Genomic DNA, 25,822 nt, shown 5'->3' on the forward strand with positions numbered 1-25,822 from the left:
TAGTTTCAGTGATGTTATCCATTTATTCACAAATGCTTAAATAGCTTTTATGTTACAGCAACAATTGTGTGGTCATTTACCACACAGATGTCACAGCTCCCTTACAAATCTGCTAGGTGACACAATGGCTTCATATTCCCTGGAAAACCAAGAAAACCAATTGGATGCAGTAATTTGTTTCAGGCTACAGTCTAATGCACACTGACTTGGGATCAAGTCCCATGGTGTTCACGGGCCAAAAGCCCAGTAAATAGCCCTGATCCATTCTCAGTCATTTTGGAAAAGGAAAATTGGCAGTGTTACAAACAATACAAATTCACAAATGTACATATTTATGCCATCAGTGCAACACCAATGTAATACACAGTCCAACTGCACTTTCCCTTGTCTCAACACAATGGTGGAGCTGGACATCTATTGTTGCTTTATGATTTTATTGGAAGCTGCTCGGGAATGAGGGCTCAGTGGCCTGGATGCCAGGGAGCAAATAAGTCAAAAACATGACAATTTCAGGAAGGTTTGACATTGTAACCCTAAACTCTAAATTCTCAAATTACTCTTCATTGAGCTGGTGCTGAGCTGGCAGGTTAAGGTATCACACTAGAAACTTTAGCTGTCCTGTAAGTTCAAAACTTTAAAATGCAGGTATGAGCATGGCATCAAAAGTGCAGGACCTTTCTACCCACATGGCTGGGCCCAATTACCTAACTCCCAGAGTCCCTTCCAGAAGGAACTGTGGAAACTGTCACTCAAAGGAACATCTGCATCCATCTAAAATTGTTACTGCCCATTTAGTTGGCAGCACAAAATAACTGAGTGGGGCAAGAATTCTCATCTTTCACATTCAACTGGTGCTACCATACCAAAACATTTTGGAATACAGGTAGGAAACAGGCAGGCTCTGACGTACTATTGGTGCTCTTTCAAAGGAATCTGGTTCTGACTCAGAGCACAATACAGGGGCTTTTCTTTAGCTATGATAATTGCAGGAACTTGAACAGAAATGACAAAAAATGCTTATGGGTGAACAAGAAGTAGCGCACACTAGTTTCCTTTTTCAGCATATGGTGTGCTAATCTAGCAAGTGTTTTCTTCCAAAGGAAGGGTTCAGTTTCTCTACTAATGGCAACAATTTTAGAGTACAGTAGAAAAAAATTAAACACGGTCACCCGTGAACATGACTTTTGGCATGCTCCTAATATGCTAATGCAATTCATGTAGGCAGAACAGCTGTGTCCTTCTAATAGAAAAAGTATTTTCAACATGAGCTTCAGTTCTGACAGTTCTGGGTTGATTCCGTTTAACAGGAGCTCCGTTGTCCAAGGACTACTAAAAGCTTTCCTCCAATAGCTGTTGCTACTGTGTGCCTCGCCTCCTCCTTACACTATAAGAGATCCAGGTTCCTGGAACTAAATCTAGGCGCTTCCTTACTATCCTCTTAAATTCACTGTCCCTGGAGACTTGTTGGCCTTGACTAGCTGCTTGGGGCCTTTGTACAGACAGCTTTTATTAGCAAAACCACCACAAGTAGAAATCCCACAAACCAGGTGATCAAGGTCAAGACGACAATGACAGAGATGCTTGCATACGCAAAACATTAGAAAGAAATAACTGTCTCCAAGGTCAACTGGAGAAAGTGCCGAGCGCCTGAGAGATGTTGAGGAGTCCAATCAGAACGATCACTTTTTGCTGGAGTTGCAAAACAGAGTATGGTATTATCTGCAGCAAACCTTTTCCCCACCTTTTTCTTCAGCTGAGAGCCAAGCCAGATGTGATTGTCCTTGTGCCTGCCACACAGATGCTGCCACGTAAAAGCCATTTAAATATGCTGTGAGGGCCTGATTCTGATCATTCTTACCCCCCATACCCCATATGCTTTATAAAGTGATAATTGCGGCATTCCTCCCCACCATGATTGTTTCGGCACTTGAAAATGCATTGGGGGGGGGGGCGGAGAGGCTGTTTGCTATGGGTCCAGTCTTGATCAAGTCCTCATGGCATTTCTAAATGACTTTTAAAATGCAGCCTTTTCTTCATGGCAGACTTGAGGATGTGGTCACATCTCATTCGGCCCTGATAAATAGCCTCTTCTCTTAGTCTGGGGCCTGCAGTAGATCAAGTTTTATCTTGTTTTGTACAAGAGAATGTACATTTCCTTCCAACTAAGCTAACAAATCTGGTGCTAAAAGGGATGATAAGGATAAATACCTAAAGCACTGTCAACCACAATACAGCATCGTGCAGAAAAGGACAGTTCCTGAATCCATTGACCTTTCCCTGTTTCTGGAAGTTAATACTGTTTGCTAAAACCTTCAGTTTCCATAAACACTTCCCAAATAGGTCAGAAAGGACTCCTTGTATGAAGGGCTTCCATTTTGTTCTCCATCTCCTTGTGCTGTTCACTTGTGAGCCTAGCTGAGGAATGATGCACTTGCATTGCACTCTCAAGCAGTTACACCTTTTTCTAAACCCATTTAAGTCCACGGGCCTGAGGACTAAACTGTAAGTCACAAAATTGCATCATGGACCACCCAACCACTCCCCACTCTAGACTTGTAGTACTCCACAAGTTTATACACTGAATATGCTCATGCTCCTTCAGTCCATGCAAATCAGTATATATCTGTTCTGAGCTCATATGAAAAGGAGAAGGAAGCAGGTTACTATAGAAAGAGGCAAGCGTTTTTGTTTCCTTGCCTTCATACAGATTCCAGAGAATAAGTTACTAATATGGCAGCATTCTGCCAAACACAACAGGACTTTCACCTTCAGCCTACTAGCCAGAACTCCAATGAAAAGCAAGGTTGGTTTGGTTTACAACCATGTGACTAAGACATCCTAATTCTATGAACCTTGGACAGCCTTCAGGGCTTTGTGTGCTAAGGAGCACTTGGATTCTGATAAGCTCAGTTTTCAGTGAGGCAAACAAACAACTCAGGTTCCCACCCCTTATCATCATTTGGGAGGGTTATTTATTGGGGGGGGGGCAAGACCCAATACTTCCTTTCCCCACAATACTAGCACATCTCAAAAACCTGACTGGGGCTGCTCTGTGGCTCTGGTTCTCTTCCTTATTGTTCGAAAAATGATTTTGGAAAAAAGTATACCAAGCCTTCATGCTGCCTGCTCAAAGACTGCCCAAAAGGATTACAGTATCCGCTTCCTGCTCCAACCCAATAAGGCCATGGCCATTTCAAAAGACTGCAATGCAACCATTCCTTATTTTAGAGCCATTTTTGAAACTGGGCTTTTCATACAGCTGTTGGTTCCACAGTTTCCTGTGCTAGAATTTTGTCTCTGTGTTGTTGTTGTTGTTGTTTTGGGGGGGAATCCATCAGAGCAATTCATTGCTGCAGTTATCTTTACAACTATGCTTTTTAATGCATAAGAACGTTGTTTTTAAACTAAATATCACTGACAGTGTTTTGCTTGTCAAGGGCGAGATCCAAATTGGTAACTTTGTCCCTGGGACTAGGGAATTAACTGCAAAATATTCAAAATTTTAACTACTACCATTAACATAACACCATCCATGTCTCACCTGTAACCACAACCCTCTTCTGTAAAGGAGAAACAAGAAGTGGTCCTGGGAGTGCAGACAACTGGATACAGGTGGAGGCACTTCTGTGCCCTTTGCCCTCATCATGTTTTCCAGAGAGGCTAAAAAGCCATGACACACTACAGAAGTAAGTCTGGATAAGGAAACCTTAAAACTATACCCAGAACAGGGCTAGGGATGAAAGAACAAGCCAAAACATAGGCTTTCTTTTTTCCAAGGGAAGAACAGATTGAAATGGAGCTGACCCAGGGTAAATGCAAACACAAGCCTTGGATGGAAAGGATACCAGATTTCCTATGGGTATTACCTGAGAGGCACTCTATTTGGGCTGGAATCAGGGTAGGAGACAACACTGGTGTGAATAAGAAGTTCTTCAGGAACACACCCATCCTTCCATGTTCTCACTGTGGTTTACTGAATGGAAACTACAGAGATCGGTTAGCAAGTCCAAGAACCCGAGATAAGCCTCTGTTTGTGAAATACCCTGGGAAAGGACGAGATGCACATTCACATGCTCTTGTATTCTTGCAGTGCGGCATCTAATGGAAGTTTCAACTCTAAAAGGAATTACCAGACTCCTAAGGCATGCCCCCCCCAATAGTCCTGCCCCTCCCACACCCAGAGAGACAGAAAAGGCACCCAGGGATCATTGGTGGCTCGGATGTTGGATGTGCATGTTCCCAGGTGCAGAGTGTGTGTGTGCGGGGGGAAAGTCTTTTGATGATTCCTAGAGCTTTACATATTGGTGCTCATTCGGGACTGGCTGTTCGCTGGAGTGAGTTCACCTTGGCTTCCTTCTCTAGGAGGAGACTGCAAAAAAAAAAAAAAGAATAAAAAGAAAAAGAAACAGACCAGAGGTCCAATGAGCTACTTGCTAGAATGACAGCCCTCTTGGACAATTCCCAAGATGCCAAGGCAGCAGACAAATGTAAGAAACCCCTAGAGTGCCAGGCTAGAGGAACTGATATGCAGCCGTTTACCCAACAAAGCAATCAGATGAACATTTTCCCACTACCAGGAATGACTTCGAATTCCTGCAGCATAGCTGGCACATCACTTAAAGAATCTGAGGAAGTGTGCATGCGCACGAAAGCTAATACCATGATTAAAACTTTGCTGTGTTAAAGGTGCCACTGGACTCTAAATCTGTTCTAAACTACTGTAAACCTGAAATATCTTTCAGAACCGAAAAAGGCACAGGCAACTCTTTCTTCAGCAGTCTGCCAACAGTTGCCATGCAGTGTTGTGGGGGCTACTGTTTTATTGGTGTGATCTTCAGTTATTTACACTCCTTTTAAATGATCATACAGGACATCATCAATAGATCAAGAAGAAGAGTTGGTTCTAATCTGCTGCTTTTCTCTCCCAGGAGTCTTAAAGTGGCTTACATTTGCCTTCCCTTTCCTCTCCCCACAACAGACACCCTGTGAGGTGGGTGAGGCTGAGAGAGCCCTGATATTACTGCTCGGTCAGAACAGCTTTATCGTGGTGAGCCCAAAGTCACCCAGCTGGCTGCATATAGAGGGGCAGGGAATCAATCAGTTTGCTTCTGAATCAAGTTCAAGGTATTAGTTCTGACCTTTAAGACTATACATGGCCTGGGTCCTGCCTACCTGCAGGACCACTTGTCTCCTTATGGCTCCTGCAGGGCATTGTGCTCTGCGAGTACAAATTTGTTGAGGATCCCAGGTCTCTGGGAAACACGCCTGTCCTTGATCAGTGCCAGGGCTTTTTCAATCCTGGCTCCTACCTGGTGGAATGAGCTTCTAGAAAAGCTGAGGGCCCTTTTGGAGCTCTCTGGGTTTCCTAGGGCCTGCAAGATGGAGCTCTTCCACCAGGCTGTTGGTTGAGGCTGGGCTGAATATGGGGCTATAAGATCGGGTCATCCCCCGGCCTTGTGGCATCTGGATCTTCCCGGGGCCATCCATTGCCCCAGCTTGCATCTGGTTGACACTGCTGGGAATGGATGAGCAAGGCATTTGCATCTTGTAGGAATTTTTATGCCTGCCATCTTTGCCAAATTTTGAACTGTGGATTTTGTATGTATTTATCGGCGAGATGATAATCTTGCCATCCTGTGTTTTTATGTTTTAATTCTGTTGTGAACCGCAACAAGCCAGCTGGTCCAGGAGTTGGCGGTCTAGAAATTTAATAAATAAATAAACAAACCAGGCTTGCCAGATTAGAAGTCAGTGCTTCTAACCATAAAGCTGGCTCTCAAGGGGCTCAGGACAGCAAACAAAGCTCTCCACTTTCAAGGTTATCTTTACAACCCTCCCCTGAAGAAGGTGAGACTGAGCTGCTGGTCCAAGACCACCCAGTAAGCTGCATCCCTGACTGGAGATTTGTATCCAGGTCTCCTTGGTCACATTCCAACTTTTGAATCACTGTACCACACTGATTCTCCCAAAAGACTCCCAACAAAGTAGTTTGAAATAAAGCTGTATTGAAGTGACCAGGGATTAATTTTTTTAAAGAAGCATTTATCTAACCTTGTTTGATTATCTATTAGGTAATGCAATTCAGAACATTTGGGGGAGGGGTGTTACTCTCAGAGCACCTATCGACTTGCCCATGATGTTTTTACCACAAGCCAACTTAACTTCCCTTAGCAGTAACTATTTATCAGCTTATCTAAAAAGTAGCCAGCTCCTGCTCCAAATTCCCAGGCAAGGACTCTTTGCTGACCTTCACATGGATCTGGTTACGCAGGACAGCTGCTCGCAGGATCATAGCTTTGGCGCGACGTTGAAATTCCTTCCCCATCAGCAAAGACTTTTCAAAGGTGGTGCTGCGCTGATCAACATCTCGTGCATATAAAATCTATCCCAAAAAGAGATTAAAATAAAAAGTTGCTGGAGACCTCCAAAGGCCGAGCTTCTCAGTGCACTCCTAAAGCCAATCTGAAAAGCTACCACTTATCAGCTGATGCTCACTGACCAAGAGCTTGCAAGAAGATGGGTCACAAAGGTAGGAAGGAAGCACTGCAGAAACCCTTTGGACAAAAGAAAACACGCCCCCAGTGGAATAGGAGGGAATGATTCATTGGGCATGGGGCAGCTGAAAGTCCAGAAACCAAAAATGACTTGGGCAGGTCTTTCACTAACCAGAACAGCTTATTCTCCCTGCATAATTTCCTTTCTTTTCCCATTGCTTACAAATATCACACTAGGCGCTCTTGAATTTTGGCAGGGCTTGATGTAGTGTGTTTATTTATCAATTTTATATCCCACTCCCTCTCCCCTGAATGGGATGCAGAGTGGTTTACAGCAGTGGTCCCCAACCTTTCTATCACCGGGGACCAGTCAATGCTTGACAATGTTACTGAGGCCCGGGGGGTTAGTCTTTTGCCAAGGGACATAACTGCCGCTTGAGCCCCCGCTCCACTTGCTTTCCTGCCAGCACCCCGACTTCCCGCTGCCCGCTGTGCAGTGTCACGTTGAGGGGGAGCTCCAGCCATGGCCACCCCTGAGAGCACCAAAGGTGAGGCGGCGGCAGAGTGGCAGGGCAGCCTCCGAGGCAGCAGCTGGGGAGGAGGATGAGGAGGAGCCACAGCCCGGTACAGAGTGATCCACGGACCGGTCCCGGTCTGGGGGTTGGGGCCCACTGGCTTACAGCATTTAAAATACAACAATGCTCAGAAAGACACAATAAATAATCTTTAAAATATAAAAAGGTTAAAAATATATCCCCATTAAAATCTATCCGCTATCAAACAGGATAGGATGGGAAGATGATGAAGACACAGCTGAAGTGTACCAGCTGCCTGGTGGATCGTGATCATCCAAAGCTCACCTGGAAGAACAGCCCTGCATACAAAACACTGGACTCACCTGAAGGTTTCTTCTCCTCAGAGGGGCAAAGTCATCCAAGCTGGTTAGGTCACACTTCTGCTCGCTCAGGTAGGCAGGGCAAACATGCAAATTTTCCTGAGCCACTTGGTGAGTAATCAGAGTCTGACCTTCCAAGTCTTGCCCAAGCCCTTTTGAGTTTTCATGTATCAACTGTATTGACCCAATAGTCGTCTCGACTAGTCCACTATTTGCATCCGGTTCTTTCATTCTTCATCCTGTTTGATTAATTTTAATGTTTTTGGTGGTTGTTTTTTTTTTAAAACATCAATGAGGACTTCTGCACATCTTTTGCTGGATGGGGAGTGAATTACTTCCCCCACTGAAGAGAAGAAACCTCTAGGTGAGTCTAATGTTTTGTTCTCCTTAAGTGGGACAAAGTCATCCAAGCTGTACCCAAGCTGTTCTCCAGTGCAGGAGTTCAGAATCCTCCTCAGTCCTGTGCTACTTGCTGCAGCACCTGGTGGCTAAAGGTTGCTTCAGCTGAGTCCATCTGGTCAATACAGTAATGCTTGACGAAGGTGGAGAATGATGAACATGTTGCCACCCAGCATACCTCCATCACCAGAGTTCTGGTGGAGAAGACTGTGGAAGATGAGGCAGCCCACGTGGAATGCACTGTGATCTTCCTGGGAGGGATCTTGCCTTGAGACTTGTATGCCTTGATAATACAATAAGCTATAATCGGAGCCACCACCTTTCTGCCCAGGTTCAGGGTGCCATGAGAAACGAACAGTGTGTCCAAGCATCTGAACCTGGCCATCCTATTCAGGCAGATGCGTACATCTAACTTGTGCCACCCCTTGTCCTCTTGATTATTAGGTCTGGGGTAGAATGATGGAAGCACCACCAGCTGCTCCAGGTGGAAGTCTGAGTTGACCTTTGGGATGAAACTTTGATCCATCTGCAGCATAACAGCATTCTTTTGGAAGATGCACAACCTGAACAATTGTGCTGCCAGTTCTGACATACACCTGGCCAGAGTTATAGCCACCAGGAATGCCATGTTCCAAGAAAGTACTTTGAATTCCGCTCTCCTAAGGGCCTTGAAGGCTGGTTTCGTAAAGGCTCAGAGAACAATGGCAGTCTCTATGTGGGAAACCTATGCTGTACCAGCGTATCCAGCTGTTGGAGGCCCTTGAGGAAATGTTACCCCTACATGTTCCCTGACAGGGAATTAGCCCGCATGAGCATTGCATTGAGGACTGCCCTCAGGGCTACCACCTGTCTTCTCAAGGTATATGCCCACAGGCCATACTTTCTGCCCTCAAAGAGGAAGACTATAACCTCCTTGAAAGAGGGGCTAAGCAGATCCACTCATCTGGTGAACACCCACTTGCTAAAGGTTTTCTAGGTGAGGTCGTACAGTCGCCTGGTCAACGAGCCTAGCTCATGATTTTTACAATCTCCAGAGTGAATCCCAGGCATCTCAGCATGTGCCATTCAATTTCTAGGCCATTAGCAGTAGCCACTCTGGCTCTAGATGGAGAATTGGTCCCTGATGAAGGAGCTCTCGTCTGACTGGAAAGATCCAAGGCTCTGACTTGGATAACTGGATCAGCCTGGGCCAGTGAGGTGCAATGAGAATTACCTTTCCCTCCTGATTTTGTTCAAGAGTCTGTTGACCAAGAGTCTGTAGCAGATGAGAAGTATATAGCAGGCCATGGGTATGTGAGGATGTCTCACCCTCTGAAGCTCTGTCATGGAAGCATGACAGAAGCCTCTTGGTCTGCACGTTGACTGATGTTATCAGAAGGTCGATCACGGGGGAGTTGAACCTGGTTGTAATTTGTGCAAGGGCCTCCTGGTTTAGGCTCCATTTGCCCAGATCCAGGTCCTGCCTGCTGAGCCATCCCACCTGCTGGTTCATCTACCCCTGCAGATGCTCCACTCTCAGTGTGGCCAGGTTCTTCTCTGCCCAAGCCAAGAGACAGCAAGTTTCTAGGTAAGGGAAGCGGGACTGTATTCCACCTTGTCTGTTGATAAGAGGTTTCTTTGTCATACTGTTTGTTCAGCCTTGGACATGGTTGCCTTTAAGCGTGGTCCAGAAGGCCACAAATGCTAGCCTCGCTGCCCGTGCATAGGGGCTGGTGGGGCCTCCTCAGCCTCTGTATGGGGACTTAAGACCCAGAGCTCTGGGCTGCCCTGCCCTCTTTCCCCTGTGGAGTTCCATGGAAATTGGGGTTTGTAGACAGGGTTTGAAACAGGGACTCAATGGCCGGGCTCGCTGGCCCTGTGCTTCTCCCTGACCGGCTGTTTGTTGCTCCACAGCCCTTTCCAGGATCACCCCGCCCAGAGATCACTCATAGGGCAGAAGATGCTCTGAAGCTGGAGCGGGGAATCCCTTTTGAAACCATCCTTCTTAGTTGGAGTCAAGATTACAGGTTTCCCATCCATTCTTCGCTTCCCCATTTTAAAAGGCTGGTAACTTGCTCCGCTGATCTGTTCTGGGACTCATTCTTCCTCTTTCTTCTTTCATGGCTTCCTCCCTCTCTCTTTTTTGTTTTTAAACTCCAAAAGTCTGTTAGCTAAGAGCAGGGTTTTGAATAGCCTACCCAAGCAGTAGAGCAATCCAAACTGGAAGGTGAGGCTCTGGTCACTTACCAGGTGGCTCAGAAAAATTTGCAAGTTTGACCTATGTGCCTGAGGGAGCACAGGCAAGACTTAACCAGCTTGAATGACTTTGACCCCCACTGTAGAAGAATCCTGTGTAAACTAGGGAGATCCTGCAAGGCACGCAGCTGGTTCCACAGGACAGGAGGCCACTACTGAGAAAGCCTTTACTCTTGACACAAGGTGGGCAGTTTGTGGACCAGGAACCATCAATAAATTTCAAGATGAAGATCAAAGAAGGTGGGGAGGATCATGCCAGGAGAGGTGGTCCCACAGATCCCAGGCCACTTAGGGCTTTAAAGATCTTTAAAGTACCAACACTTTGAATTATCACCAGAAATTAATTGGGAGGTAGTGCGGCTGGCACAGGATAGATGTTATGCGCGCTGATCAGTACACTCCTATCACCAATCTTGCAACTGCCTTCTGGACCATTTGTAGCTTCCAAAGCATCTTCAAAGGTAGTCCTGCATACAACACATTATAGTAGTCTAGTTTCACAGTGACTGTTGAGTGAATCACCATGGCAAAGTCTTCTCAAGACAGCCAGTTAGCAGGCCTGGCATAGATGGTAAAACACAGTCTTGGTCATCAAGGACATATTTGTCCATGAAGAACAAATAATTGAGCCATACTCCCAAATTCCTAGGCAGTACCAAAATATATTATATTTCTGTGTAACAACTGGATTTTCAGGTCTGAGATTAATTCAATGGAACATCTATGCAGGATTTGGAAGGAAGTTTTGGGACAGCAGTAAAAAGAAGGTAAGACAATTACTCTCCAAAAGGAGAAATCCTTCAGTCTATGGAGATGTGCCATCAGATCTAAGCCTCGAGGCTTCTCAGACATGCCATGTGGGCTTTATGTCCTAACAGCACAGTATATATGAATGCAGCATATAGCATCATGGAGAAAAGTCAAGTATAGCAGGCTGTCCTAGAGCCATAAACTTTCAGCAGGAGTCAGAGACACAGGCGCTCACCTTGCTGTGAGAATCTATTCTGGCATTAATCAACCCTTCCAGGATCAGCTGTGTAAGCTCATCTTCCAGAGCTGCCACTGTGGTGTTGAATGCAGTAGCCATCTTGCGCATGTCTGCTGACACATAGGGACTGAAGTACTAGGAAAAAAAAGAAGTGTTCATCATTAACTCTGTACTGCACTCAGTGAGAGGAAGAAAATGCCATCCCTTGAAAGTGAGAAGTTACCTGGATGAGGGCCCGATTTCGGATCTGTGTGTAAAGTGTTCTCACATGGGGTGCCAGGTACATATCCAATAGCAGGTTATCCTGTACAAAGTGAGAACAGTACTGAATAATGCTACTGGGAAGACAAGAACACATGAGACTGCCTTCGTCCAGCAAGGTCAGTATTGTCTACTCAGACTGGCAATGACTCACCGGGGTCTCAGGCTGTGGTCTTTCACAATGCCTACTGCCTGGTCTTTTTAACTGGAGATGCTGGGGACTGAACCCTGGACCTTCCACATGCTGACCAGATGTTCTACCACAAAAAATGAAGTTCCACCACAAAAACATAAGCCCTCTTCCTTGCTCTTGCCAGCGGGATTACACAGAGTAAAGCTGATGAAGATCTTAACAGACGGGCACATTTATATTAGAAAAGATATGGGGAAAGGAACGCTGGATGTCCTGATCAAAGACCACATAGGGCTTTCTTTCAACAATGCTTTGAAGCAAAGTGGTATCCAATGTGGATCTTTTAAAATCAGCATAATGTGGATTTCCACAAGATGTGCCACCAAACAACCATGGTGCTGTGTTTCGAACCAGTGAAAGCTTCCAAACAATCTGCTCAAGCATGCTTAGAACACATAGAGCGCTATTTTGTTAGTAATATGGAGAGTTAAGGCATGCTAGTACTAAGGGGGAAGGTTTGTTTCTCCCTCCAATTTTCATCATGTAGCCATCTGAAATGGCTACAGGAAATGTTTGAGGGACAAAGAAAGGCAGGCTGAAGAGAAACCCATTCCCATGACTGAAAATACATTTTTGACCAGAAAGTAAAGCTACATACACAAACAAAGGCTCCCTTCCTTCCAGTAAAAAAGAGCACACAGCTGTCCCACTCTTTCCCCTTGGCACTCAATCAAAGAACAGGTGCTTTTAAACATTTACACCCAACAGTCTTCTTTGCCCCCTCATGTAGCAGTCTTCCACAAGGTATTTCCATCTACTAAAATCACAGTGATTTCAAAACCTGTGAACGCCTTTCTCATTCAGCCATGCATTTCTGCTTCTTTGCCAAAAGTCAACTTTGTGGGCAAGTTAAGAGTTATACTGCAGCCAGACAAATGTTGTTCTAGCCCCATCTCTATACACCCTCAGAGAGCTCAGGTCTCTAGAACACACCTTCATCTCATCCAGCATCTTGAGACATGAGGCATATTTGGATTCATAGAACTTGAAGATGATATCACGGACCTGTGGTTCCAGCTCCAAGAAGAGTTTGAAGGAACTGCAGAGACAACAGTAGTTAGAGGCGGCAATCTAGACTATTCTAGACTATTCCCTACTTTGCCAGAAGATGGGCACATTCTATGAGGACTGGATACACAGAGCCAGATCCCAGATATGTGTCCCTTGTTGAGGGAAGGCATTTAGCTCAGGATTTTGCAGGAAGGAACTTTTTGAACATCTGTTAGGATCCTTTAAACAGCAGATGGCCTGGCATTGAACCTGGGGACCTTCTGCATGCAAACTGGCTCCTCTCTATTTGACCAGATTGAAATCAGAAGTACAGGACAAGGGAGGAGCTTCTTAATCTTCCCCCTTCCTGCTATCTGTCTGTTGATACCACACTTGCCCTTCCACAGCTGTTGAGCCAGCTATATTCCCAATGAAACAGCTAAAGGGCAGTTTTAAGGGTGACAGAAAAGGGGCAAAGGAAAGGGAACGGATGCCAAATACATGTACCTTATCTCTATAATTGCAATTTAGAAGGATGTTACCCATCTATTTTCATTCATCTTCAGGTAGTCATATTGTTCTTAGGAAAATTAAGGTCCAGCTGCAGCAGCTCACCCATGACTCTACCACTAAACTACAGTCTCATTTGAATCATTCCAGGGAGCCAAGTGCTTTCAAAAAAGGCTAAGAGCAACTCAAACTCCAAAGGACTCTGCTTCAATTGGCTTGTGGATGAACCACTCACCTACTGGAGATGACATTGCGCTGCAATTCCTGACGGTCAAAGGTAGCTAGTGCACACAGGCCGCCATACACCGCTACATTGCTAGGAGACAGCAGCTAAAGAAAGGGAGAAGGATTCTGAGGAATAATATTTTGATACAGAGTTTCAGCTGTAAGCAAGAGAGAGCTAGATAGCCTGACCCCTATTTTGAGACTCTAAGCCCAAGGAAGTGCTAGTCCTCAAGGGAGAATGCAACAGTTTCATAAGTCACACTCAACCTGAAATAGATCACAACTGGAGCCTTACCCAGAAACATCCTCCAAACAACCCCCTACTCACAATTCCTACTAGTCCTCACCTCTGGGAAGTCACAGTGATCAAACGAGGCCAAGAGGAAGCACTTTGCTGCCTGCTTATATTTCCGGGCAGCCAGCTCAGCCAAGCCTAGGGGATTAAGGGACATGAATTGCATTTTACTATGGAGCCCTTCCATTACATATTTACAGTTCTAGGAAAAACAAAATTAAAATACAAAAGCTGTTCTTGGATCTCTTCCTATAGAAAACTGTTTGGGTAGGAAATAAGCATTACAGTGCATGCAGGTAGCACTATGTACACACAGCAAGTCTGCCTAGTACAGATTTCAAGGAAATCAGTACCAAGCACTCCCAAATCAGTCAAAAGCTCTTCTAATCTTTAGCAAGAGAAAAACAAGTCAATGAAAAGGGGGGACATCCTGTCCATAAAATACACATTTCACTCACTAACCTGCAGCACACTTCAATTTGGTGAGGATTGCCTGTGTCTGGCTGTCACGTTCTCCTCGTTGCTGTTGGGGGAAGAGAGGAAGAGGTAGAGGACCAGCAAATAAGCAAAAAGCTTTTAGCTAATTATTTCTATTAAGCCTGTCTGAAGAGGCCCTTCTGTTGTGCAACACCTTGGCCTTCCGCAAAGCCCAAGCAGTTTATCTGGAAAGGCAGATGGGTACACCAGTGCTCACAGAGAACATGCACACAACACATTGCCAAGTATGACAAAAGAAAAGTGGGACTGTGTTCTATTCACAAGGGACATCATGACAATCCTCACAATCAAAAGAAGAGCAGAGCTATTTAAGAGGACCTAAGACAGGAACAAATACTTATCCAGAGCCAGATTGTGGAGATCAGGGAGACTGTGGCAGCCTCTGGATATTAAGTAAGGGTACCAGATGAAATAAAAACATGGGTCTACAAGTGTCAAAACAGGGTATCTAATTATATTACTGTTGGATAAAAGTGAACTACCTCTGCAATTTCTGGTGTAGACTCTGCCTTGCTCACATAGCTCAGCACATGGGACCAATTCTGGAGGTAAACACTAACCTGTAAGGAAACAAACAGAAATACCACAATGCTGGAAGAGGACTTAAGGTAAGAACGAGAGTTACCAGTTGTTGGTCATTCTGTGTTCCTGTAACATGGACAGGTGTAAATAGGGAGACATCTGGTGTGGGAGGGGGAGAGCCCAAGCCAGTAATGGCCAAAGGCTGGGAAACGCCCAGCAGTCTGTATATTTCAAAGAGTACAGAGGAAAGGGGAGGTTTGTTTTATGGGTTATATGTGAGTCCTAAACAAAGACAGAATTCCACTGGCGTGCAGACAGAATTCCACTGGCCACTGACATGCCATACCTTGATAACATTGAGGCACATGTTAATAACATGCTTTGCGCTGGTGCAATAATCACGGGCTCGTGAGTAACATTTGAGAGCATTGCTAAGATCTCCACAGTCAAGGTAATGATCACCCAAGTCATCATGGCCTCTCCTAGAAAAATCAATAATCAATAAGGATATACATATAACTTTTTTTAAAGCCTTTGCTTAATCTTGATGAATGTCTAAATGCCAAACAACGTGTTATAGGGAAAGAACACAATTCTTCAGTGTTTAATGGATTCTAACATTATAAGTATTTTCAGATTTTGACAAGTTACAGAAAATATGCTTGACATTCTACCACTCTGTACCCAGCGACCATTTTGTGAGACATCAATCACTCAGGAACTGTTCCTTGGTGCTTTTGTGCTACAAAGTATCCATTTGCTGTTCACAGACAGCTCTACCTTTCCTTCTACACATTCACTTCAAAATATTCAGAAGCCCATCACAGTGAAATAATGCTATATTTGTGAAAATCATGAATTCAGAGGAATATATAGCTTAATCAACACTATATATTCTGGCTGAAGAATCTGGGGTGAAAGTGGATGGGAAGCAGTTCACATCTACAAGGTAGTGCTGGGAATGATTCTGAGAGAACAGACACAGGAAAAGACTTCTATTTAAATAGGTCATCCATACAATATTTACACAAGGATCACCTGATGAACCCAAGTCAGATTCCTCAACATATATACTTCAATGCACTAGATGCCAGGAAGCCTTTGAAAGACGCACTCCAACTGTACACCCACAAAACAATTCCAATAGGCATTTCTTGGACAAAAATATATTCTGGAATAGATGTAAAATTCCTTATTGCCAAATCACAAGAATTTGCTTTGGGCTAGCTAATGTCAGTGCATATCACCTGATGCTTTCCTTGATTGAATTCCCCTTATAGTTCTTTAGATCTGTATCCAGCTTTTCCAGCTTGAGAAGAGCTTTTTTGCGTGTTGCCTCAACCCAAGCTGTGTCTAGCGGCGGGGGCTCCATCCCTCCATCTGGGACAGCATCAGGCGTGTTCTGGAGCTCTCTGCAAAGAAGAGTATGGGCAACACAATCAACATTTTATCCATTTTTTTAAAATTTATTTTAGATTTTCATACCGCCCTTCCATACAACAATTAACAGCCAGATTAGTGATGAGTGGTTAACAGTAAGAGTTGTATTCAGTATTTCAGTTTAAGCACCATAACTTTATTTAAGTTAGCTCCCCTGTCCTAACTGAAGGCAGTGTGAGGATGTTTTCTTGTCAGAACAAGAAGTATTGTGCATAGAGCTCACTGCACACTTCGGCAGCAGCAGGTAGTCCCCACAAAGGACTACCTGCTGAAGACATTAGCCCAGGAGTGACACCCTCCAGCAAGCCCAGGTACTAACTCTGTCCCCACATTCCCTCAGGCAACACTATTTCAGGGCCTAATAACATCAGCCACACTTGCAGGGGCTCATTCAACTGCACTTCCTCCAGTGTGATACCATCTGTCAAAATCCATCGGCTGTCTAGATAGGACAAACTGGTCATGCTTCTATGCAGAACTTAAAAGGACACAAATTCAAGATCAACACATTCAAAAACCTGTGGCAGAATGTTTCAATCTACCAGGGATCTCTTCAGCAGCCCTGAGGTTCACCATTCTTCAAAGGAACTTCAAAGGGAGACTACAATGAAAAAATTACGAATTCTAATTCAACAACTTCTCACCGGAATCTCCCTTTGAAATATTAACTAAGAGTTGGACAGATCTAACACCTTAACCTTTGTAACAAGCATTAAATGGCTTAATACTAAATAGTCCGCACTACTGGAAATGGTCACTGGGCTTATCTTGTATACTTTTATGGTTTATACAAAAATATCATGAGTTCTGCCTTCTCCATTTCATAGCCTTCTTACCACTTGCTCATAATTCCCTCTGCTACCTATATCATTCTGATGAGATTTCACACCATGCATCTGACAACATGAGCTCTAGCCCACAAGAGAATTCTTTCAGTAAACTTGTTACAAGACTCTTTTTGTTTTGGCCATTACAGATATTCGTAATAATTAGAGATTTTTCTTCAGAGTTATACATCTCAAACAAGGCATTTTGAATATCATATTTGTACCTTGTGGCTTCAGTCAGTTTCCGATGGATTTCTTCATAAACGTCAACATTGAATGTTCTTTGGACAAAAGACAGAGCCATCTTGAGGGCTTCCACACGCAGCTGTGGGCAGTGGTCAGCAATGAACTGCAGTCGCTCAATTCTCATCAGGCCGCTGTAGCTTGCTGCATATTGCTCTAGATCCTGCAGGCCCCAGCAGGCAGAAGAGACAGATGCTATTAGCTCAAGCATCAGCTTGATCACTCTCTTTGTTGACCAAAAAGAGGAACCATAGGATTCTGGGATCAGGGTTGGGACAGGGAAATGTCTGCTCCATCATTATGATCCTGGGTCAGGTAGAAGTCATTACTAACAGTGCGAAATTCTGTCCCTTTACAATTCAGATTTATGGCTTATAACTATTTCATCTTTTGGCTTGTACTCTATTTGTACAGTAGCAACCTGTGCACCAACTCCATCTCTTTGTTAATACAGCAAAAATGATAAAATAGAGCACCCCCATTATTATGGAGAGTTTAATGCAGTGTGTCTAATGACATGTTTTATATTATGTTTTTTTAATTGTAAACTGTCTTGAGCAGGACTCTGAAGAAACTGCATGAAAACATGCTAAATAAATAAATAAAAATTCACAATTTAGATCATAGTGATTTTCTTCATACAAGCAAGAGCAGAATACAAGTCTTCAGCATGGGGATTCACGGCAATCTTGGCCTTGGTGACAGAACCATATCAGAATGTCGTTCAGAAGAGACAGCCTGACAGACAGCAAAGAGCAGAATGCAGTGATGACGGTCAGGATGCAGTCCTGTCCTTGATAGGTAAAAACTGCCACCCTGCTTTTTTCACCCCTGAGTCAATGGGAGTGCTGCTCCAGTAGCCAATCTCTTTCCAGAGGGGACTTGGGGGCTGCCTGAAGGAGAGTGCAGGCAGAAGAAGGGAATTGCCTCAGCAAGGGAGCAGATAGTTTTGTGCGCATATCAGCCTGGTAGGTCAGCTCAATGATTTAACTTTGCTTCTGGGAAAGGATAGAGTTGTAAGGCCTGTCTCAGGTAATGGCAGACCTTGTAGCTATGAGCTTTAATGAGAATTTGCAATATGACCTTTATATGAATAAATATTCTTTGTTGCTTCATTAAATCTACTGAGTCAGAGATCTCTGTACTGGCTCAATACAAAACTTAGAGCAGTGATCCAAAGTTCACAAAACCAAGTAGGTTCCCCCAGATTCAACCATGAGGCAGTTTGGAACCCCTTGGTTTCAAGAGAGGGCCTGTCACGGCAGCCATTCCCTACCCCAATGTTTTCATTTCAGAACAGGAAATGCTGTGCATAGAGCTCATTATATGGACAATGTTGGTCGGCCAATTCCTCAAAATGCTAAAAAAAAAAACACACACACAGAATGGAAAACCAACAGGGACGTGTTCAATTACTCTCACTTCCCCAGACATTTTCAGCAGACAATACTGCAAAGCTATCATGTGACAGGACCAATTAAGGAAAATGAGAGAGGAAAATGACCTACCCTTCTTAGAGCAGGGCACAAGACAGGGATGGGATTAGAAAACTGGATGGGTGCAATCCCACTACATGTTCTTTCTAAGCACAGGCACAATGGCTTTTCCCAGACTGGTGGAGACTCAGGGTCTCCCCAGTTCTAATCTAACCTCTCTCATAAAATCACTAACTGGCCTTAGACAAGCCATCATCTCAGTCCCAGCCCCCTTTCTGCAATGTGGGGGATAAAGAAAAACACAGATAAGGACACCTTACCTAAGAATATATACAGCCACTCCAAAGCAACAGTACACAAGAACCAATCAAAAGATATATGGATCTGCGGTGAAAGCAATCGATTGAAAGGAGCTTCTTGGAAAAAAATATGTACTGATATTGGAGTCCAAGAGGTACAACTATTTCAAGATTTACCAATGTATACTCCAAAGAGCCTCTTGTGGCGCAGAGTGGTAAGGCAGCTGTCTGAAAGCTTTGCCCATGAGGTTGGGAGTTCAATCCCAGCAGCCGGCTCAAGGTTGACTCAGCCTTCCATCCTTCCGAGGTCGGTAAAATGAGTACCCAGCTTGCTGGGGGGTAAACGGTAATGACTGGGGAAGGCACTGGCAAACCACCCCGTATTGAGTCTGCCATGAAAACGCTGGAGGGCGTCACCCCAAGGGTCAGACATGACTCGGTGCTTGCACAGGGGATACCTTTACCTTACTCCAAGGGAAAAACTACAACTGCATTTTCTCAGCCAAAGGCCAACTGGACAGAACATAAGTCAATGGGAGCAACAAGACGCAACAAGCCTCGATATGAGACCCCCTTAAGAAGCTTGGGGAACGGAAATGTGACACAGTGGTTGAAATTCTTTTCCTCTTTTCCCTCCTTTCCGTAGCTATATAGGCAATATAACTAGTTAAGAAGTTAATCTGGGGTCTAAGATCTTCTAAGTAACCTGAATTTGTATTATTAAATTTAATTTTGTAGTGTCTACCAGCCCAAAATTAAAGCCTAACTAAAAGGAGACACTTAATGGAATGGGTTTATATTATCATGTAAGTGTGGGGTTTTAGATTTCCTATGTTAGCTGAATTTGAATTATCTAATATATCTCTGTAGTGACTTTCAGCCTAAACTTAAAGCATAATTAAAAGGAGGTACCTAACTGAGGAGGTGTAAATGTAACTAACGAAGAATTTATTCTACTAACTAATGAAGACTTCATTTTATCATTTTTGGTATTAATAATGTACACTTATATAACTTAATAACCTTAACAACCCATATATATATATTTGTTTCTTTTCTTTCCGTACAACTAAGTAGGCTTGTATTTTTTCCTTTTTTCTTTTCCCTAGTGGAAATGTGGAGGGCATTAAGACCACGTTATGATTGTTAAAATTGTTAAAAACTATGTAAACAAATGTTGAAATGATGGTAACAAAGTAGACTTCTCTTTTTAAAATGTGGTGCAAACGTGAAAAAGTCTATAAGCTTTGGGTAAAAGTCCATAATATTGTAGCCAGTCTTATAATCTTAAATGAAGAGAAGAGGGTTTTCAAGAACAATGGGGCCCTTATCTGACTTACCTAAGAAAATAAGTTAAAAGGGGATTGAAACGGGGTATCAAGTGTATTAAACGAAGAGTATAATCTTTTTTTTTTCTGTAGCAATAATGTAGACTACTTGCATTGTATTATGTATATTATAAAAGGGGATTGAAACGGGGAACTAAATGTATTAAATGAAGAGCGTAACCTTTTTTCTTTTTTTTGTACTAATAATGTAGATTGCCTGTATTTCACTATCTTTAATCCTGGAAAATAAAATAAAAAATTTATTTAAAAAAAAAGAAAAAAAAAGAAAAACACACGAACATTACAGCTTGCAGCCAAGTCAAGTGGGGCAGGCGGGGGCTGGCCGACTCATTAGCAGGCCTGGGACAGAGCTCCTTAGCAAGCAGTCAGCAGGCCCTCATTAGTAGGGCCAGGCTAGCAGGCTAAGAGGCCCTTGTTAGCAGGCCCAGGCTAGCAGGCTGGGAGGCCCTTGTTAGCAGGCTCTCCACCACGACCATGGATAAGGATTTGTTATTTATTTCTGTAGGTTTCAATAGGAAACATATTCTCAGCTCTAACTTTCCCTTCTCATCCAAATGAAATGTTCTCAGGAATCCTCACCCAGAGGATTGTTTCCTGACAGACCTCAGAGGGAAAGGAAAACAAGATGTAATGCACAAGTAAAACAGGAATCTTTGGCAAATACTTTTGAGAAACAGTATCTATGCTAGATAAAGACTGAATGTCAGTTTCGACCAGTAATTCTATAAAGCCTAGCTATGACCTGTCTGCTGCTTTTACCTTCTAGTACATACCAGAGTCGGGTTCTCCACCACATAGTTGATGTCAGGTGCATTTTGCTGATCTTCTTGTGGGTCTACATCAATCTGCATGGGTTCTACCGCTCCCTGCAACAGCAACACATGAATGTAAAACAGAATCTAAGAGTCTTTTTTCCAAGAAGAAAGATCCTCCTGCATCAGCAGATATGACCTGGCTACCATTTCTTGCTCTTTAACATCTTTCTAGCAGTGCTTTTAGTGACTTTTTAGGTTAAAGCATAGAAGTTTTGATGATAACTTCTCTTACGCAGTACCAATGGTCCAGGAACACATGTAGCTGCTTTATACTGAATCAGACCATTGGTCCATCAATGTCAGCATTGTCTAGTAAGATGAGTCTCTCCAGTAGGTAAAGGTATTTCTCATCACCTGTTATGCAATCCTTTAACAGGCTATGCCAAGGATTGAACCTGGGATGCCAAACAAATGCTCTACTACTGAGCCATTGCCCATGTAGGTTACTGATGTTTCCTGACTGGTTGAAACACTCCAAGATTTCAAGTCCGAAAGGTTTTTACAAAGACCTGAAAACTGCTTTACCTGGGATTTTCAGTGTTCATTATCATGACCTAATGACATTCCTAAGCCCAAGAATCAAGAACACATGAAGACCTTTTAAAAATTTAAAATGTAGAATAAGGAAACAAAGAATGTCTTCCCTCTTCTTTCACAGTTAATTTACCCAAGCCTTATTTACGCTAATCTTATGTTTAGACAAAGAATCGGTATGTTAAAAAAAGTTAACAGCTTTAATTTTGCTCCCTACAGCTGGTCTGAGAAGCATGCTTTGGTTTGTCATGCATCCAGAGGAAGCAGTTTCATTATTCTGGGATATACAACTCTGCATGCTCTTGCATGCCAATCATGACACACAAAAGCAACTTTAAAGAGCAAAGTTAATTGGTAAAGGACTCCCTGGAGAAGAGCCTAATGCTGGGAGCGATCGAGGGCAAAAGAAGAAGGGGACGACAGAGAATGAGGTGGATGGATGGAGTCACTGAAGCAGTAGGTGCAAACTTAAATGGATTCCGGGGAATGGTAGAGGACAGGAAGGCCTGGAGGATCATTGTCCGATGGGTTGCGATGGGTCGGACACGACTTCGCACATAACAACAACAACAAAAGCATGTATAGAAACCAAACAGATGTATAATCTCACTTTACTTCAACTGGCAGACTGACAAATTTAAGCGAATATGTTGATACAGTTTACAAGTGAATCATGATTCCGATGAGCAGAAAAATGTATGCTGTCTTCTACAAAACTGAGACCCAGCAGTTTTGGCTACTGTCCTGCACAAACTATACACCACATGTAAGTGTGTGTAATGAATTCTGTCCATTCTTTTGTTTTAAACTGTAAATAGGAAGATAGCAATTTTAAACTGAAGCGTGGGAGGAATGTTTAACTCTTTACCTACTAGCCAGTTTCCTACTCAAAAGCATTCCTTTCACTGCTTTAGATGTGTATTTACAGTGGGTATTATGCATTTGAAATTCTGTAGGAGGAGATGCAGTTTGGGAAGCCAATTTGAGAGGAAAAACAAAGAAAAATTATTCAGCACCTCTCCGCATACCTCCATATAAAGCTACAGACTCCCAAGATTGTTCATTAAAAAGAAGAAACCAAAAAAAGTAAACATGCAGTTTATGCCATAATGTTAAAAGCTTAAAACATCAGGCAGAATCACCACCTCACACAGGCATGGAAAAGCACTTGTTTGCTTGGAGGACAGAAATGTAAAAGTTGACATAGGAAAACTGACCTTTTAATGTTCTATTAGTTAAAGCAGCAACAAATTATATAAAATTAGACACGTGTGCAGTGATGGTGCTAAAGCTTTTAGGTTCCTTAATCTCAAGTTAATTTTTTGTGTACCTCGTAGATTAAGTGAAAACTAAAATGCATGGGAAACAGAAGGATGGCTGGTGATTTAATAATGATGAAAAAAATGTCCAAACCTTCCATGCATTACTACTCTCTCCACAGCCCACAAGCCCAGACTCTTCTGTACTTCCCACTGACATCTTACCACATATTGCGGGGAGGGAGGGGGAGAGAGACACTTATGCAAGATGAAGTTAAGCTAGGTTGATTTTGCAGGTGGCAAAAACACATAATTGAACAAGACTATGGGTCCATCTAGCCCACTATTGGTGACCTTGAGTGATAGATGCTCTCCAAGGGCTGTTCCAAAGATCTATCTTAACTCTACAACCTGAAATCCATTTAACTAGAGAAAGCAGGAACTGAACCTGGATCTCTGTATTCAAGCCAAAGACCTATTACCCCTCCCTAAAATGAAAGATTTTTAGACACAGTATTTCAGAAGGTTTTCAGATGGAATTTGTTTCCTTCTTATTAATGAACGAGTCTGTTCCTATAACACAGAATTATTCATCTACAACTTCTGCAAAAGGTTACAGCTGGGTCAGCCTGGTGATTTAACTTATAAGGTAATTTCCTGATAGGTCATTGCCTAGAAGAAAGTTCCAGAAACTCTGCCAGTATCTCAGTGTCTTAGACCTTTAATGGTAATAATGATCAGTGTCAGCTCACCAATGGGCTTTCCTCATACTGCTGCCAAATTGTAAGAAGAGAAAATGCATGAGCCAATACCTACTGGTGGAACTGTTGAGGTAAATGGCCCTATAGTGCTAGCTTGTAGCAACACAGGGGCCATTTTGGTTGCCTTGCTGCAGAGCCATTTTAACTTCACCCCTATATTATAATCAGTTCCCTTCCCTGAAGATCAAATGGGTAGCCATGATGACCTGAAGCAGAACAAATTTAGAATCCAGTGGCACCTTTAAGCAACAAAGTTTTATTCAAGATGTGAGCTGTCATGTGCATGCACACTTCCTCAGATACACTGTATCATTGTACGAAAGCTCATACTTTGAATAAAACCTTGGTGATCTTAAAAGGTGCCACTGGACTCTTAATTTGTTCCACTCCCTTCCTGTCATTCCAACTTAGTTTGCCAATCCCACTGTCCACCCATTGGTTACCTCAAAAGTTTTTAAACATGGCTTTCAACCATACCTTGCAAAATCCCTTATTGTTTTGAAACATATTAATTCATTCTGAGAAAGGAACTATTTTAAATAAATGTGCCTTAAGGCTGGTAACATTTAAGCCATTCTCACTCAGTCACCCCAAAATGCTTTCTCCTTTGAGATACCTCATAGAGCAGGGTACAGGCTGATAAGCTGGCACTCAGGCTGAAGTCTCCAGATGTACCTGGGAGGAAGAGGTCTGACCTACTGCTGCGGGGGGTGCAGAATAGATCTGTCACTGATGATGAAGCTGAACTTGGAACTGAACTATCCCTCATCCTGTCCTGACTCTCTGCACCCCCTCGCCCTGACACAGAGCTTGCTGGCTGCTAAAGGAAAGAAAGGCAGTTAATACCTGAACAATCATAGACAATCTCACTCACACTGGGGCTAGAATAATATGCTCTGGCTATCTTATGCTTTCATTGTAGGTCTTCATTTCTTCCATACATAAGAAACAGTCAAAGAATTCCAAGACATCACGGGTTTGCATTCAACACCCACTAATTACAATCAACTGAACAGATAAATTACAATAAGCAAATTAGATCAGTTCCAATAAATTATCTATTAGGTAGCATCTGCAGTCAGTTTCTCTTATGGTGTAACATCTCTAAAAGAAGATGAAACATGGCAAAAAAAAGTGCATGGATCTTTACAAAAGTAAAACCTTGGAAACTAAAAAGCTCAAACTAAACAGTACTCTACATTGTATCTTAGCCTTGATTGACACCCTCCACAGATGCTGCCAGATGTTTTAAACTGTCAGTGATTCGTGTGCTAGCCTATCACAGTGCTTTGGAAAGAAAAAAATGAGCATAATTATATTGAAATACAGGCTAAATCTCAATCTGGCAAATACAGTCTGCGAGCCTCACTGGAGATGGCAGCACATGTTAGAGAAAAGACACAGTTGGATAGTCCCACTATAAACTATAAATATTTTGTTTAGACACCCTATGAAATCAAGCACATTCTACAGTTACACTACCGTCATAATGAAAGACCTTAATATGTCTGAGGGAGAAAAATCAAGGAGTAATAGTTAGGCTGGGCTTGGGAAACAGTGCTTTAGAGCATCGTTGTAAGCAAAGTTACACTGTCTTAAGCCCACTCAACAGGCTAGAAGAGTGCAACTCTGTAGTTGTTCATTTACGTCTCTATGAAAATACTATGCTATTACAACTATAAATATAATATTAACGGACTGTTGCATATTTCAGATACCATGTCTCTGTTGATTTTGATCTGACTACTCTCTTGAGGCAGATATTCAGCTGGACCACAAAATGAGCTTGCTAAGAAAAGCAACAGAATACTCTTCAATTACTCCAATCTTTCAAGACAGCACTTATTTTTTATTATGTTTACATAACGGTAAGAACAGAATCTGTAACCAAATACAAGAGCAGCATGTCATGGTTAGGTAACTAGACAATTCCCCATATTAGGCATAATATTAGTCTCATTTGAAACCCTGCTATGGTGCTTGTAGGGAGAGAAGTACTTGCTTTCTTTAAAGCAAAAACAAAGCCTGTTATTCAATTTATACTATATTACAAAATCTCTCAAAAAAGTTCTTTACCTCAGTATCCTACACAAAAAGATATCATGCAGTACCTAAGAGGCATATTTCGGTGGCAGCACTCATAGCAGTGGGGCTTATTAACCTGCACCATAGGATAACAAGGTAACTATGTCGGCTACCCAAAATTGTATATTAAGACCTGACGCCAAAAATCACGCGACAACGTCCACGAAAGAAGAGGGCTCGAACCCAAGAGTGAGTGACAGGAACCTCGGGGCCAAAGGCGTGAGACTGCAGGGCAGGCTGAGGGGCCTCGTCGTTGCCAAGAGAGAGGG

At 43.1% G+C, this 25,822-nt stretch overlaps 1 protein-coding gene across 3 annotated transcripts in view; it reads right to left on the reverse strand.

The window, feature by feature from the left end:
• Positions 1–25,822, reverse strand: part of GPS1 (G protein pathway suppressor 1) — a 26,240-nt gene continuing 418 nt past the window's right edge. The window contains exons 1-15 of one of the 3 annotated variants that reach the window (XM_077328036.1): positions 25,187–25,349; positions 24,085–24,288; positions 20,873–20,965; positions 16,997–17,178; positions 15,753–15,917; positions 14,852–14,987; positions 14,466–14,543; positions 13,948–14,008; positions 13,538–13,623; positions 13,201–13,295; positions 12,399–12,504; positions 11,235–11,315; positions 11,009–11,146; positions 6,248–6,382; positions 1–4,369 (exon numbers count right to left, since the gene is read on the reverse strand). In XM_077328036.1, the coding sequence (XP_077184151.1) occupies positions 4,295–4,369; positions 6,248–6,382; positions 11,009–11,146; positions 11,235–11,315; positions 12,399–12,504; positions 13,201–13,295; positions 13,538–13,623; positions 13,948–14,008; positions 14,466–14,543; positions 14,852–14,987; positions 15,753–15,917; positions 16,997–17,178; positions 20,873–20,965; positions 24,085–24,288; positions 25,187–25,189 (1,638 nt within the window). In that variant the 5' untranslated portion in view covers positions 25,190–25,349 and the 3' untranslated portion in view covers positions 1–4,294. Of the gene's footprint in view, positions 4,370–6,247; positions 6,383–11,008; positions 11,147–11,234; positions 11,316–12,398; positions 12,505–13,200; positions 13,296–13,537; positions 13,624–13,947; positions 14,009–14,465; positions 14,544–14,851; positions 14,988–15,752; positions 15,918–16,996; positions 17,179–20,872; positions 20,966–24,084; positions 24,289–25,186; positions 25,350–25,822 lie in introns of those variants that run through there. The other 2 variants (XM_077328035.1, XM_077328038.1) reach the window with 2 other exon arrangements.

Source organism: Paroedura picta, chromosome 3, assembly GCF_049243985.1.
Source record: "Paroedura picta isolate Pp20150507F chromosome 3, Ppicta_v3.0, whole genome shotgun sequence".
NCBI lineage: Eukaryota > Metazoa > Chordata > Lepidosauria > Squamata > Gekkonidae > Paroedura > Paroedura picta.